Source organism: Ranitomeya imitator, chromosome 2 (assembly GCF_032444005.1).
Source record: "Ranitomeya imitator isolate aRanImi1 chromosome 2, aRanImi1.pri, whole genome shotgun sequence".
In the NCBI taxonomy this organism is placed as follows: Eukaryota; Metazoa; Chordata; class Amphibia; order Anura; family Dendrobatidae; genus Ranitomeya; species Ranitomeya imitator.
Genome location: NC_091283.1, coordinates 82085062 through 82100266, shown reverse-complemented (window position 1 = coordinate 82100266; position 15205 = coordinate 82085062). Strand labels below are relative to the sequence as shown.

Genomic DNA, 15205 nt, shown 5'->3' with positions numbered 1-15205 from the left:
CGGTAACGCTGTTCTGGAAGATTCATGCACAGGGAAAGCACTGCAGTGCAAACATAGCCTCACTGTCCCACAGTACAGACATGGTTGTTGTATACATGCACTTAAATTTATATATATATATATATATATATATATATATATATATATATATATATCTAACTAATATATAAAGCTGAATATGTGTGTGTGTATGTCCGGGATTGGCATCTGCACCGTCGCAGCTACAGCCACAAAATTTTGCACAGTCACACGTCTGGACCCCGAGAGCGTCATAGCCTATGTTGTGAGGCGAAATTTTAACCCCGCTCGTTCCAATTCACCAAACAATTTTGCCCCTATCTACATAATGGGGAAAAAAGTGAAAGGAAAAGTGTTGGAGGCGTCATAGCTACAGCAACAAAATTTTGCACAGTCACACGTCTGGACCCCGAGAGCGTCATAGGCTATGTTGTGAGGTGAAATTTTAACCCCGCGCTTTCCAATTCACCAAACAATTTTGCCCCTATCTACATAATGGGAAAAAATGAAAGGAAAAGTGTAGGAGGCAAATTGACAGCGGCCAGATGTGAACAAGGGGGACTTAAAGAGTGAGAGCGATGGCGCCAAAGAGTATATACCTTACAGTTGCTAAGGTGGGGCCCCGACATGGGATACTCACCACACACGGGGATATGAACACACACACAAAATGCGCCACACACTACCACGTGCTTGAACACATATTACCCTCAGCACACATTTCACCACACATACACCAACCTCGCCACATAAAAGTCAAAACACAAAAGTCGCCGCTCAAAACTCGCCACGCGCAGAACTCGCCACATGCAAAAACTAGGCTCTTGCAAAACTCGCCACAAGTGCAAAACTCACCTCATGGAAAACTCGCCACACGCAAAACTTGCACACGCGGAAAAATTGCCACATGCACAAAAGTTGTAACACATGCAAAAGTTGCCTCACACAAAACTTGCACATACTCAAAAGGCACCACACATAAAACTCGCCACGCGCAAAACTCGCCATGCGCCAAACTTGCTGCACACAACTTGCTACACTAACCTGTCACATGCAACTCGACACACAAAAAGTTTCTACACGCATGTTGCCACACAAAACTCATCTCACAAAAGTCGCTATATGCATGTCGCCACACGCAACTCAACACACACAACTTGACAAACGAAACTCGCCCTAAAACACACACAAGTCTGGTATTATGCTTCAAAAATAAAAATCTGATTAATAAGCAGACAAACTACAACAAATGTACCATATAGGAAATACGGCAGCTGTCAGTCACATGACCTGTCTATTATGTGTATGTGTGAGCTAATATATACTGCCAGGGGGAGGGCTTCCTGTTGGCTGGGGATTTATTAGGCTGCCAATTTAGCTTACAAATACTGAGGTAAAAATACTGAGCAAATAACGTGTGAACGAGGTCTAATACAGGAGATCACACAGGTATATACTATATACAGGGGAGATGACACACAGATATATACTATATAGAGGAGGAGATGACTTACAGGTACATATATATACAGGAGGAGATGACATACAGGTATATACTATATACAGGAGGAGATGACACACAGGTATATACTGTATACAGGAGCAGATGACCTACAGGTATATACTATATACAGGAGGAGATGACACACAGGTATATACTATATACAGGAGCAGATGACCTACAGGTATATACTATATACAGGAGGAGATGACATACAGGTATATGCTATATATAGAAGATGACATGCAGGTATATACTATATACAGGAGGAGATGACACACAGATATATACTATATACAGGGGAGATGACACACAAGTATATACAGGAGGAGATGACATCCAGGTATATACTATATATAGGGGAGATGACACACAGCAGGTATATACTATATACAGGGGAGATGACATACAGGTATATACTATATACAGGAGATGACATACAGATGTATACTATATATAAGGGAGATGACAAACATGTTTATACTGAGGTGATGAGGTGAAAATGAAAAGGTGTGAGTGCAAAATGAGAGGAGTGAGGAAAAATAGTGGAGTGATCAGAAAATGACAGATGTGAGGTCGAAATGACAAGTGTTAGGGGGGAATGAGAGGAGTGAGGGAGAAAATGAGAGGTGTGAGGGAGAAAATGAGAGATGTGAGGGGGAAAATGAAAGATGTGATTGGGAAAATGAGAGGCGTGATGGGAAAATAAGAGAAGTGAGGTGCTATAACTAACCACAGATATTTACTATGCCCAGGCAACGCCGGGCTCTTCAGCTAGTATATATATATAATTATATTATTTTTAGTATTATTATTTCTTTTTCTTTTTATTGCAGACCTATTATGCTGTGCGGGAAACATCCATTTTGTGCAACGATGAAGCAGTGGACAGTCTCACAGCCACTATTGAATGTGAACAGCCCCAGGCTGACCTCTACAAGTAAGCTGCAGTCTGGGATTATTCTCGCGCCCCGTATCACAGGAAGACGTTCTCCACTATTGAGATACTGATCGCTTATCCTTAAGGTCCGTTCAGACTAGCAGCTAATGACCCCCAGTTAGCTCTTGTTTTGCTGATCGGCGGTTGGTTAGTCTAGATCGCTCAGGATACCATTGTTCTCGGCAGCATAGGACCTGTCTACACAGGACGGTGCGCTGCTGGAAATTATATTCTTTTGTGCAGCCCAAAAAGATCATGTCATCGACAAATGTGCGTTTGCTCGGTATCGGCAACCTGTTAAGACTACACAACATAAGGAAACGAGCCTGGCTAGGAACTGTTGGTCACGATAATCTTGCAGCGTAAATGGACCTTTACAATAAGTCATCAGTATCAGATTGGTGAGGACCCCACACCTGTTTACAGTGCTGTCCAGATGTAAACCGAATAACACCATGGCTCACTGTGTAGCTGCCATTCCCGGGCATTGCAGCTCAGCTCCTATTCACGTCAATATCTACCAGTTTAAAAAAAATAAATATATTAAATAAAAAAAAAACAAAAAAAAAAACATTACATTTAAAAAATAATTAAAATAAAAAAGGCCAGTAGTGCATGAGAAACAATGGTATATGGAGGATGTACAAGGGAAGAGCGCAATTACCCGACATACTCATTGTAGCTGACCACCCATTACTGACCCCTTACTAATACTGACAGCACAGCATCACAAGGCCAGACCACATTCTGGAAGAATTATAAAAAAGAAAGTCAATGTTTTGGCCAAAATACCAAGCCGATAACGGAAGTTCAGAGTCCCAAGTGTCCTTTGAGTCCTTGCCACCACCATTACCACCAAATCAAGGAAAAGGAATCAAATATACTTAAAACTTTGCAGAACAAGGCCGTAATTTAAGGTGTGTGTACATGAGACATTTTTGACCTTGCAGTTATGACTGAATCCTATAATCGCAAACCGTTTTACTAGTTTTATGTTGTTTTACAATCTGGTTTTTGGTCGCATATTTGGTCTACAGATGAAATAAATTAGTTTGACGCGTTTTCCGTATAAAAAACCCCAAGGCTGAAAACCAGATCAAGTCCTAAATGTCTGAATGTAATCACTTCCCCTAGTGATACAGCGATGGGTCCACTCAGCGGTTCAATAGTCGTACACCGAGTAATGGTGTTATACGTAAGAGTCCACACCGGTGCAGAATAATGGTCGACCACGACTCGCACACCTATAGTCGCACTGATCAGGATTATCCTCACACATAGATAAGGCTTTTATAGGGTGCCAGTCACACTGTTACTTGTAGTGCGCCATGTCACCACGCCTTTACACGATCACTCGGAGCATACCGAAAGACCTAGAACATCAGAAGTAAACATGTCTGCTGCCAGTCCGTACCCGGTTATATTCTTTTCCTTTTTTTAGGAGGACGTTACAGCATCTCAAGCTGGGGTTTTATATTAATGTATAGTATTAATGAGCATCATTCCATGGGAAAGCATGGGGCTATGGGCTCCTATATCTCCTGGGCAGATCTAAGGCTTGGTTGCCTTTGCCGTGGTTTGTGACACCTAATTTCACTTGCAGTACCGACTTCTCACCATTCTTCTAATCTGATGATCCATCCGTGCAGACGCTCGCCTCATTGCCCGTCTTGCTGTCATCCAGATTGTCGTTGTTCTCCCAACCACTGGGACATGCATAGTCGAGGTGCTAACATCTCGTCATACAGGTTTTGCAATGTGCCGGAATGATAAACTAAGGTCTCTTAGTTTGCGACAAGTGGTGCTAGCTGGCAGGAGGCATCACACAATCATCCCAAAGAATTGATGCCATTTTTGAGGTTTCATGTCGCTAAAAACTAATTTTCTTTTCATCTGGCTTTTATGCCCCTTTCACTTGTCTAAGATTGGAGATGGGTTCTTGGAAATGTCACCATTTTCAGATCTTGGCAACACCTGCTATGTCCTCACTTTGAAATGTTAACACCATGAAGGACAAGCCGTAACGTGATGCAATGTTCAGTGTAAATAACGCGCTCAGAAGGCTGAACACATTTTCCAAAATCCCCTAGATCTCCTATGTGAAATCTTTCATAAACTAGATTTCTAATATTTGGTTGGTGCCCTGGGTCCCATCTCAATGCTGAATCCTTAGTCAGCAAGAATTTTTTTTATTTTTTTCCCCCCAAGAAATTACAATACTGTGTCTTAAAGCATTTAATTAAGAATCCTGTCTTAATTAAAATAACTAGAGCATTCAATTACACAGTTTCGGGGACTTTTAATTACACAATCTTCTGATTTACTGACGGTTTCAAGTACAGGGTTTCCAGGCTTTGCTTCTGGAGAAATCACAATCTCCGTTTTACTACAAGCCTCGTCCTCTATAATACCAGAGCTGGCAGCAAACAACTCCGCGTCTATTGTCTGATTATCCGGAGCGCAGCTCTGTATCTGGCGACTATAGGACGTGGCGTAGACTGGATATTCTAGCGTTGGGTGTGTGCTCGGGTCCGATACGCGGGGCTTGGATTTCCAGAGATAACGTGCAGAACTTTACAGGAGCCCTGAGTCAGATGGCCGTCATATCGAGAGTTATACTGTTGATCTAAGTGACGTCACACCGGCAGAGTCCGGACGGATGAATGAAGAGTGACTTGCGCGTCCTGTAACAAGGGGAAAGATAAGCTAGTAATACGTGGCGTTATAGCCCAGAGGTGAGATGCGATGGCTAGAAAGGGCAGAAGTCTTGGCACCACTTAGATTGCTCACCCAAGAAAACTGGAGCAGAAATATTGGCAACATGTTTTTCTGAAACTTGTCTTTAGGTCCAAGTCCCGGTCCGGTCGCCCTGATCTGACCGCTTCTCAGAGCCTTATGAAATTAAGCTAATTGCGCCCGTGGTGCATGGATTCACGCAAAATCAAAGCTGCTTCTTTAGTTTTGCCTTTTTACCTTATTTTTGCTCAAAAATGTCACAAAATTTGCTCAAATATGTCAGGCCTTTATAAAATAAAATCACTCTCGTGGAAAAAGGATGACTGAGTTGGGAGCGCGTTTGCGGGGGAAAGTTTTTAAGTCACAATTTATGAAAACCTCTTATTAAAAGAACAGTTAGGCGCAAATGAGAATATGGCAAAAAAAACAAAAAAAAACCACAGCAAACTAGACAAATAAAGATGATAGTGTAATAATGGATTGAGCTTTTAAGCTTTTTTTTTCCCCATCTTTTTCAGGTTTGTTGGTCGGATGAACATCTACACTAATCAGGAAGTCAAAGCGAGGTACAACGTTTTGTGGCCAGGCTTCTTTTCTGGAGGTCGTGTTGTTGTTATTATTGTTGTTATTATTATTACTATTATTATTGCTACTACTACTACGGTGATGTTTAACTCGTTGACTGAGGGAACAATTGTATTTCTTAAATTGGTTATGCTTATACTACAAGACTATACTTTAAAGTCGTAGAGCGCATTTTCCTCACTGACCTGCCCCCTAGTTTACATAATGAATATACCGTATATACTAGAGTATAAGCCGAGATTTTCAGCCCATTTTTTAGGTTGAAAGTGCCCCTCTCGGCTTATACTCGAGTCATTGTCCCAGGGGGTCAGAGGGGGAGCGGCGGCCGTCGCATCATACTCACTTCCCTGGCATGGTCTCTGCGCAGGGACTTGCAGAGACAGCACTGGGAGGGTGAGCCATGCGATATTCACCTGTCCCCGTTCCACTGCCGCGCTGTGTTTTCCGCGTCCTCTGGCTGTGACATTCAGGCCAGATGGCGCGATGACGTGTTCAGTGCTTGCGGCCCTCTGCCTGAACAGTCACTGCATAGAGATGGAAGTCACAGCGGCGCGGCGGTGGAACGAGGACAGGTGAATATCGCAAGTGCTGGTGTCCTGAGTCAGCGGCTACTCCCGCACCTGGCCCCCATAGCGCGCTGGTGTCACCGCCTGCTTAGGACCCTGGCACCTCTCCCTCAGCAACAAGAGTGGAGTATGTAATTTTGTTTTTTAAATCGCAGCAGCATACGGGGCATATTATTCTATGGAGCATCTTATGGGGTCATTATTAACCTTTCTGCGTCATTATATGGGGTTATATTATTCTATGGAGCATCTTATGGGGCCATCAACTTTTATGGAGCAGCATATAGGGCATATTATGCTATGGAGCATCTTATGGGGCCATCAACCTTTATGGAGCAGCATATGGGGTTACATTATTCTATGGAGCATCTTATGGGACCATCAACCTTTATGGCGCAGTATATCTACTATATAATTGTCTAAGGGTCACTTCCGTCTTTCTGTCTGTCACGGATATTCATTGGTCACGGCCTCTGTCTGTCATGGAATCCAAGTCACTGCAAAACGCCCACGACCATTGCTACGACCAATCAGCGACGGCCACAGTCCGGCGACAATATGGCCGCTCTTTCCTCCCCGCAGTCAGTGCCCGCTCCATACTCCCCTCCAGTCAGCCCTCACACAGGGTTAATGCCAGCGTTACCGGAGCGCGGTGTAACGCACTCCGGTTATGCAGCTATTAACCCTGTGTGACCAACTCTTTGCTATTGATGCTGCGTATGCAGCATCAATAGTAAAAAGACCTACCGTTACGAATAATAATAATAATAAAAAAAAAATACATTATTCTCACCCTCTGACGTGTCGCCCTGTCCTCGGCAGTGCAAGCGGCAGGTTCCTCGACGCGGGTCGGCTTATTCCACAAGTCCTGCCGCGGGTATATCACATGCAGAATTGGCATGCGTTTTCCCGCTAAACATTAGCGTTTTGCAAGCGTAATTAGCTTGCAGAATGCTAGCATTTTCCAAGCGATATGTAGGATTGCTTGGAAAACTGATTCACAGGTTGGTCACACTTGTCAAACAGAGTTTGACATGTGTGACCAACTTTTTGCTATTGATGCTGCCTATGCAGCATCAATAGTAAAAGATCTAATGTTAAAAATAATAATAATAAAAAAAAATGAAAAAAAGTTATTCTCACCTTCCGACGTCACCCGATGTCTACAGCGGTGCATGCGTGGGCTGGGATGCTGTGTGCGAAGGACCTGGGATGAATTCACGTGACCGTGATGTCATCGCAGGTCCTTCACACACAGCATCCCAGCCGCCGCGTGCACCGCTGAGAGGCGGGAGAACTCTGGGGACTATCGGAAGGTGAGTATATCACTATTTTTTACTTGAATTCTTTTTTTTTCCAATTACATGGTGCCCAGTCCGTGGAGGAGAGTCTCCTCTCCTCCACCCTGGGTACCATCCGCACATGATCCGCTTACTTCCCGCACGGTGGGCATAGCAACATGCGGGAAGTAAGCGGATCAATGCACTCCTATGTGTGCGGAATCCCCGCGATTCAGCAAATTAAGAATGCGTTTCCGCTCAGGAAAAAAACGCAGCATGTGCATACAATATGCGGATTGCATTCTTATAATAGGATGCTTAATGTGAGCGTTTTTTTTCCTGGTTTTATCTCGTTTTTATAGCAAAAAAAAGCAAAAAATCCGGAACATGTGCACATAGACCTAGTATTTAGTGAACCTAGCAAAAAAGCCAAACAAAAAACAAGTGTGGGATTACACTTTTTTTGTGATTTCACCGCACTTGGAATTTTTTTTCCCGTTTTCTAGTACACGATATGGTAAAACCAATGGTGTCGTTCAAAAGTACAACTCGTCCCGCAAAAAATAAGCCCTCACATGGCCATATTGACGGAAAAATAAAAAAGTTATGGCTCTGGGAAGAAGGGGAGCAAAAACACAAAAACGAAAAAAGCTGCGGGGGTTATATACGCAGTTGCTTTAAATTTCCAAGAATATGGTGACCCCCCCGCCACCCCCCCAGAGATGTGCCATCACTTTAGAACCTTAGTGTTGTCCTTTCCGTAATACTGTGCTGTCTTTTCAATTGATTTAGATCTTTGGGACCTGAAAATTTGCTGCTGAAAGGAGCTACGTTAAAAAATACAAAGAGAATTTACGGTAAGTGTGAGGAATTTTCACCTAGTCTGCTTCTTCAAAGACAAGGGTTGTATTAGTGCATTTGTTATACCCATGATTGTTAGTACCACACTGGCGCTAAGAGCGAGAGCTGCTGATACCAGACAGATACTGTGCCACCTCTGTCACAACTATAAAAATAGAGGGCAAAAAGCAAAAAACAAAAAAACTGAAGTATCGGGCTAAAAATACTAAGCTGGCTGTTAATAATAAACTTTACCACTTAGACAACTGGTGTGCCACTAAACCACTAGTTCTAGAAACATTGCTGCTAATAGCGGTCATATGTAAAAAATGACAGACACTTACTAATTCCCTGGGTCATGGAATGCGGTCCTGATTGATGTGGTGTCCTGCGGGTGCTGCAGTACAGGATTCCACATAACCAGGTGGCAGGAACAGCTAGAGGACGCGCAGAGCCAGAAGCGCCCCGGCCGGTGGCGTTCCTGAGAAAAATGGCCGACAGTGCTCTGCAGCGTGTGACGTCACGAAGCTTACGGAGCTTTGCTGGGGCAAAAAGTTAACCAATGCGTTTCAAGGGACTCCGTCCCTCTTGGTCAGTGTCTGACTCTGGGAGATCTAGAAGTTAAAGGTTATAAGCGAACATGCTCGGATAAGGTGCTATACGAGCATCTTCGGTGTGCTCGGATAATATGTTCGAGTCCCTGCGGCTGCAGGATTTGCATCTTCTAGACCGGGGATTGCCTAACAAACAGCTATTTCCTGCATGTGTTGCGGCTGTCGAATAGTTGTGAGACATGCAGGCGTGGGGACTCGAGTCCTCCCAATACGCTCGTTTAGCACATGAGCTCTGATAACAGCTTATCCGAGCACGCTCGCTCATCGCTAGAAGTTATCCTCAATCCCATAGGAAGCAGATAACTTCCAATCTTGGGAATATTCCTTTAGAGGTGACTGAGCCACAGCAGACGGTGGTCAGGTCCATGTGTGATACATAATGTACAGACCTGTGTTTGGGTGGCGTTCCCTCTGTAGCCCAATCACTGCAAGAAGCAATGAAATCTGAAGAACTGAACTGAAGAAAATAAAAAGTTGTGTCCGTCACACCAAAGTAATGATGTGTTTTAGTTAGCGCTGCCCTTGGGTACACACCCTGCACGGTTTATATGTTCTCTGCTGGTACTGGAGGTGTCGGAGACACGCCCGGCGTTAATGCCCTCTTATCTGCGCTCTGCAGCATTTTGGCCTATGTTCAGTCTCCCGCCTTTTGTGTTCTTCAGGTGTCGCGGTGTACACTGGCATGGAGACCAAAATGGCTTTAAACTACCAAGGAAAGTCCCAGAAGCGCTCGGCAGTGGAGAAGTGAGTGTGTTTCTGTGTGAGGGACATGTCGGCGGCACACTTTCTAGAATATGTTCCCATGTCGGCCGCTGACGCCGGCCTTCTATCTGCTCAGATAAGCCGTCCTGTGCATTTCCTATGAACGCTGACAGGGACAAGGTTTCTTCTCTTTTCAGACCTCTCAATATAATCTTCCGGGAGACTTCTAATTAAAGGATTTCCCTCTGTCTTGTTTATTAGCTCAAGGACAAGCAGTAAGGATGAGTAGTGTGTTACGCACGCAAGCTGCTGCCAATCAGTAGGGTACAAGCGGGATGGAGGGGTAGAAGACTGAAATGGAAAGCTTTCCTAGGATATGGGGTTCACTCATTTAGGGGGCGTTCCCACAGGTGTGCTTAGGTGCTGTCTCCTGTACAATGTAATGGAGATTGAAGACCTGACACCTGAGCACCCCTGTTCTTTGCGTCAGTGGGGGTCTTGGCCATCAGGATCTTCCATCATAAATGCAAGTTATCACCTATCCACAGGATAGGCGACAACTTGTTGATGGCCTAGAGACCACCAGGGCTCTGGAGTTGGAGTCGGAGCCCATTTTGGTGGAGCTGGTGTCATGGAAATTGAGGAGTCTGAGTCAGAGGTTTGGCTTATCGACTCCACAGCCCAGGAGACCACCTGACCTCCTAATCCCAAGGACTGCGCTCAGGAGTGCCATGTTTGAATAGAAAAATGGACCTGAATGTGCACCAATGGCTCCAGTCATTGTCCTTGGGACTGAACACCACGCTCTTTCTCCATCAGTCCTATGGATGATGAATGGAGAAGTGGGACCATTACTATATATGACCGAAACACTCCAGAGAAACTGTCCTTGAGCAATCTGGGTCTGGTGGTGCAGCGCCCAGAAATTATCAAGTGTTCAGTTACTCTGTATTTATGTTGCACCTACTTTTAAGCAATAGGTCATTTTCTGATGACACATTCCTTTAATCAGGTTCTGTGTTAAATGTAACTTTTATTTTTGGCAAGGTTTTATTTTATCTTTTCTACATGTCACAATCTGTATTAATAAAAAAAAAAATCTTGACATTTTCAAACGGACAACTGGGGCTTTTTGAGACTTTAACTTCTTATTGTTTTAGGAAACAACATGTGTATATAGCCACAATGGTCAGAACCCGACCCTATATTTTGTATTGAACTTTCTGTTGAGTGTGTGCAAGGGTCGTTGTAATGGAGGGAGGACAGGTGTGAAATCACCCTCTGTGATTGGTGGGTCCTGTGTATAGAGGTGTTACCTGTCCTTGTGACCCTGCTGTAAACCCTTGCTGAAAGGACAAGAAGTATCAGTCTAAAAATCCCCAGTGCTCAGTGTGAAAATTGGAGGGTTCCAATATATTTTTTTAAAATTAAACATAGTATTGTGAAAAAAAAAAATGATTGCCATTTTTATTTTAAAGATCCATGCAATACAAAAACCTGATTTATACAACTATACTTTTTTTGATGATACGCTTCTTTTAAAGCGTTAATTGGTTACCTCCTTGGAAGAATATTAAAGCTGGCTGCTGTTCCCATGGAGGACCATGGTGGGCTGTAGGAGCACAGCCTGTATCTCCGTGTGGAACTGCACAAAGCCCGGCATCCTTATGTAACGGGATGGGAAGGATTACAAACTAGTTTCAGTACTTGCTAGTTAAAGGAGAATTTTTAACAAATAGGAAGGGGTTGTCCAGTGAATATTGACACAACAACTTTTTAGTAATTTTCCTTTTTTTAAAACATTAGAAGAAATTTATCCATATTTCAGGATTTCTGTAGTTCCTTCTTTCTCAAAACAGGAGGAAATTGTTTGTGTTGAGATGTCGGCGTAATATGTGACTGACAGGGTTTGGGATTATCCTATGCTGTCTCAAAGCCGGACCCCTTTGGCCAGCTGCTTCCGCATAGAAAGTTACATTATCATATTTCACTCGTGTCTATTTTATACCTGGTGGTTAACTAAAATAATTTTCTTTTCTTTTAATGATGCAGATCAATCAATGCCTTTTTAATAGTTTATCTGTTCATCCTGGTCTCCAAAGCGTCCATCTGTACCACATTAAAATACGTATGGCAGAGTAATCCTGCCAATGATGAGCCGTGGTACAACGAGAAAACTCGCAAGGAAAAAGAGTCTTTTAAGGTATACTTTATAGTGTATTAGAACCGAATGGTATCTTGGTCTGGACAGTTGTGGATATGAGGGGGAGGCACCTCAGGGGTTTCTGAGGATTGAGGGGGCACCTCAGGGGTTTCTGAGGATTGAGGAGGCACCTCAGGGGTCTCTGAGGATTGAGGAGGCACCACAGGGGTTTCTGAGGATTGAGGAGGCACCACAGGGGTTTCTGAGGATTGAGGATGCACCTCAGGGGTTTCTGAGGATTGAGGAGGCACCACAGGGGTTTCTGAGGATTGAGGAGGCACCACAGGGGTTTCTGAGGATTGAGGAGGCACCACAGGGGTTTCTGAGGATTGAGGAGGCACCACAGGGGTTTCTGAGGATTGAGGAGGCACCTTGGGTTTCTGAGGATTGAGGAGGCACCTCAGGGGTTTCAGAGGATTGAGGAGGCCCCTCTGAGGTTTCCTAGGATTGAGTAGGCATGTCGGGGGTTTGAGGATTGAGGAGGCACCTCAGGGGTTTCTGAGAATTGAGGAAGCACCTCGGGTTTCTGAGGATTGAGGAGGCACCTCAGAGGATTCAGGAGGCACCTCGGGTTTCTGAGGATTGAGGAGGCACCTCAGGGGTTTCTGAGGATTGAGAAGGCACCTCAGGGGTTTCTTGGAGGCACCTCGGGTTTCTGAGGATTGAGGCACCTCAGGGGTTTCTGAGAATTGAGGAGACACCTCAGGGGTTTCTGAGAATTGAGGAGGCACCTCAGGGGTTTCAGAGGATTGAGGAGGCCCCTCCAAGGTTTCCTAGGATTGAATAGGCATGTCGGGGGTTTGAGGATTGAGGAGGCTCCTCGGGTTTTCCAGGATTGAAGGAGCACCTCAGGGGTTTCCCAGGATTGAGGAGTCACCTCAAGGGTTTCCTAGGATTGAGCTGGCACTTAAGGGGTTTCCCAGGATTGATGGGGCACCTCAAGGGTTTCCCGGGATTCAAGGGGCAACCTCAGGGGTTTCCCAGGATTGATGGGGCACCTCAGGGGTTTCCCCGGGATTCAAATGGCAACCTCAGGGGTTTCCCCGGGATTCAAGGGGCAACCTCAGGGGTTTCCCAGGTTTGAGGGGGCACCTCAGGGGTTTCCCAGGATTGAGGGGGCACCTCAGGGGTTTCCCAGGATTGAGGGGGCACCTCAAGGGTGTCCCAGGTTTGAGGGGGGCACCTCAGGAGTTTCCCGCCTTGCATAACATTGGCGCTCAATTGGTCACACATCAGGAATTTTAAAGTAAATGTAATGAAAAATGAATTAAAACAACTTGTTAACATGGATAATTTATTGATGTGTTTAAGTAAATAAGGCAGCACACTGCAGCGCTAAAACATGCAAACTTGAAAAACGAAATTTGAACTGCATTACTGCACTAGAAATATGAAAAATGAGAGCTTTTAGCGCATAAAAATGGCCAATTTTATGTGTACCTGGTAGCCTCTTTACGGCATCTCTCTTATACCAGGTCCTACGCTTGCCTTACCTCGCTGAGAATAAACGTCTCCATCTGAATGGGTGCATGTGAAACCTCTTCTTGGACTCAAATTCTCTCTCTCTGTGCAGGGGTATGCGCTAAAAGCTCTCATTTTTCATATTTCTAGTGCAGTAATGCAGTTCAAATTTCGTGTTTTCAATTTGTATGTTCTAGCGCTGCAGTGTGCTGCCTTATTTACTTAACTATATACGAGTTGGCGACTCTGGGTTCAGCACCTGTTCACACTGAGTCTATGTTTGGATGTGCAGGTCAGGTTTTTGTAATTTATTGATGTGAGCGCCCTTATATTGTGGAGATATCTCTTAGTGGTGCTAAACTCAGAAGGTTTTATAAATGGGTAACATTTATAAATTAAGAAAAGAGGGCACTCTTATATTTGCAGTTGGTTTCAGAATTTCAGAAAGTCTTGATATTTAGACATGCCACAATGCAGCGCAGGTTAATATATATTTTTTTCCCCTTGTTTACAGATATTGAAGATTTTTACAGACTTTCTTTCCTTCATGGTTCTGTTCAACTTCATCATTCCTGTATCTATGTATGTCACTGTGGAAATGCAAAAGTTTTTGGGATCATTTTTCATTGCGTGGGATAAGGAGATGTATGACGAGGAGATGAAGGAGGGGGCGCTGGTGAACACCTCTGACCTGAATGAAGAGCTCGGCCAGGTATGGGAGCAGCTGTAAAATGCAGAGAAATGGTTAATCTTCCCTCTTCCTCATTTATTAAAGTGGGTGTCTAGTTTATAAAACCCTTCTTGTGACGCAGTCCATCCAAAATGGCCGGAGCAGGAGATGATCGTCGCTAAATAAGGGACTCCACCCTAAGTTCACACATATACATTACTGTATGTCCCCTAACAATGATACAATTAACAAGACAACTGATCCCTTTCCGTCTCCATAGGTGGAGTATGTGTTCACTGATAAGACTGGCACGCTCACCGAAAACTCCATGGAGTTTATTGAATGCTGCATAGATGGCTACAAGTACAGCGATGCTGTGGACGGGCACTCTACCGATGGTCCCGCTGGAGTCTACGGAAAAGCTTCGCCGGTAATGCTCTCCTATATAGTAACACCAGTTCATTTGCTCTAGTGACCCTAAACCAGCGTAGTTGTAGAGATCTATAATGGTGGAAGCTGGGTCACTAAACCCGTGGCTGTGATACAGGCTCAGAAATGTCTCCCATGTTATATTCCCGTAAGACCGGGCTCTGGGACACGATAAAAAGGCAAAAATTCACACAATCGTAATTCGGACCAGTTTTGTTCTATGGGTCTGGTCAGATGACCGACACAGACAAAATATCCGAATGAAAAAAATGTCCGCATGCAATAGTGTTCTCTATATTTTCGATGAGACTCTCCGAGTCGCAACAAAATTAGATCCCATGCGCATCAACCATATAGCATCCAGTTTTTACGGATTATAGGAAACTCTCCTGTCTTGTAAATTGTGCTCACCGCTGATGTGTAATAACTGATGCCGAACAATAAGGCGACACGACCCTACGACTTGATCTGGAAACCTCACTGGTTCAGCAGAATTTTCAGGGTGTAAATACAGGAGTGACATTCTCAGCATATGACGGCACAATGGTAATGGAAGACAATAAACCTGGAAGAGCGCAGCATGAGAAGCAGCGGGTGGTTTGATTGGGAAGTTTCAATGGGAGGTGGGGGGATTAGCCTCTCACCTGGAAGGGTTGTGCA

General features: G+C 44.4%; 1 protein-coding gene across 4 annotated transcripts in view; it reads left to right on the top strand.

Moving 5' to 3' along the window:
* The window catches only part of ATP11C (ATPase phospholipid transporting 11C), a 192471-nt gene that overhangs the window by 113122 nt on the left and 64144 nt on the right, over positions 1-15205 (top strand). For all 4 annotated transcript variants that reach the window (XM_069747029.1, XM_069747030.1, XM_069747032.1 and 1 more), the window contains exons 7-13: positions 2356-2459; positions 5714-5761; positions 8419-8483; positions 9743-9824; positions 11835-11985; positions 13961-14158; positions 14397-14546. In XM_069747029.1, coding sequence (XP_069603130.1) covers positions 2356-2459; positions 5714-5761; positions 8419-8483; positions 9743-9824; positions 11835-11985; positions 13961-14158; positions 14397-14546 — 798 coding nt within the window. The remainder of the gene's footprint in view (positions 1-2355; positions 2460-5713; positions 5762-8418; positions 8484-9742; positions 9825-11834; positions 11986-13960; positions 14159-14396; positions 14547-15205) is intronic.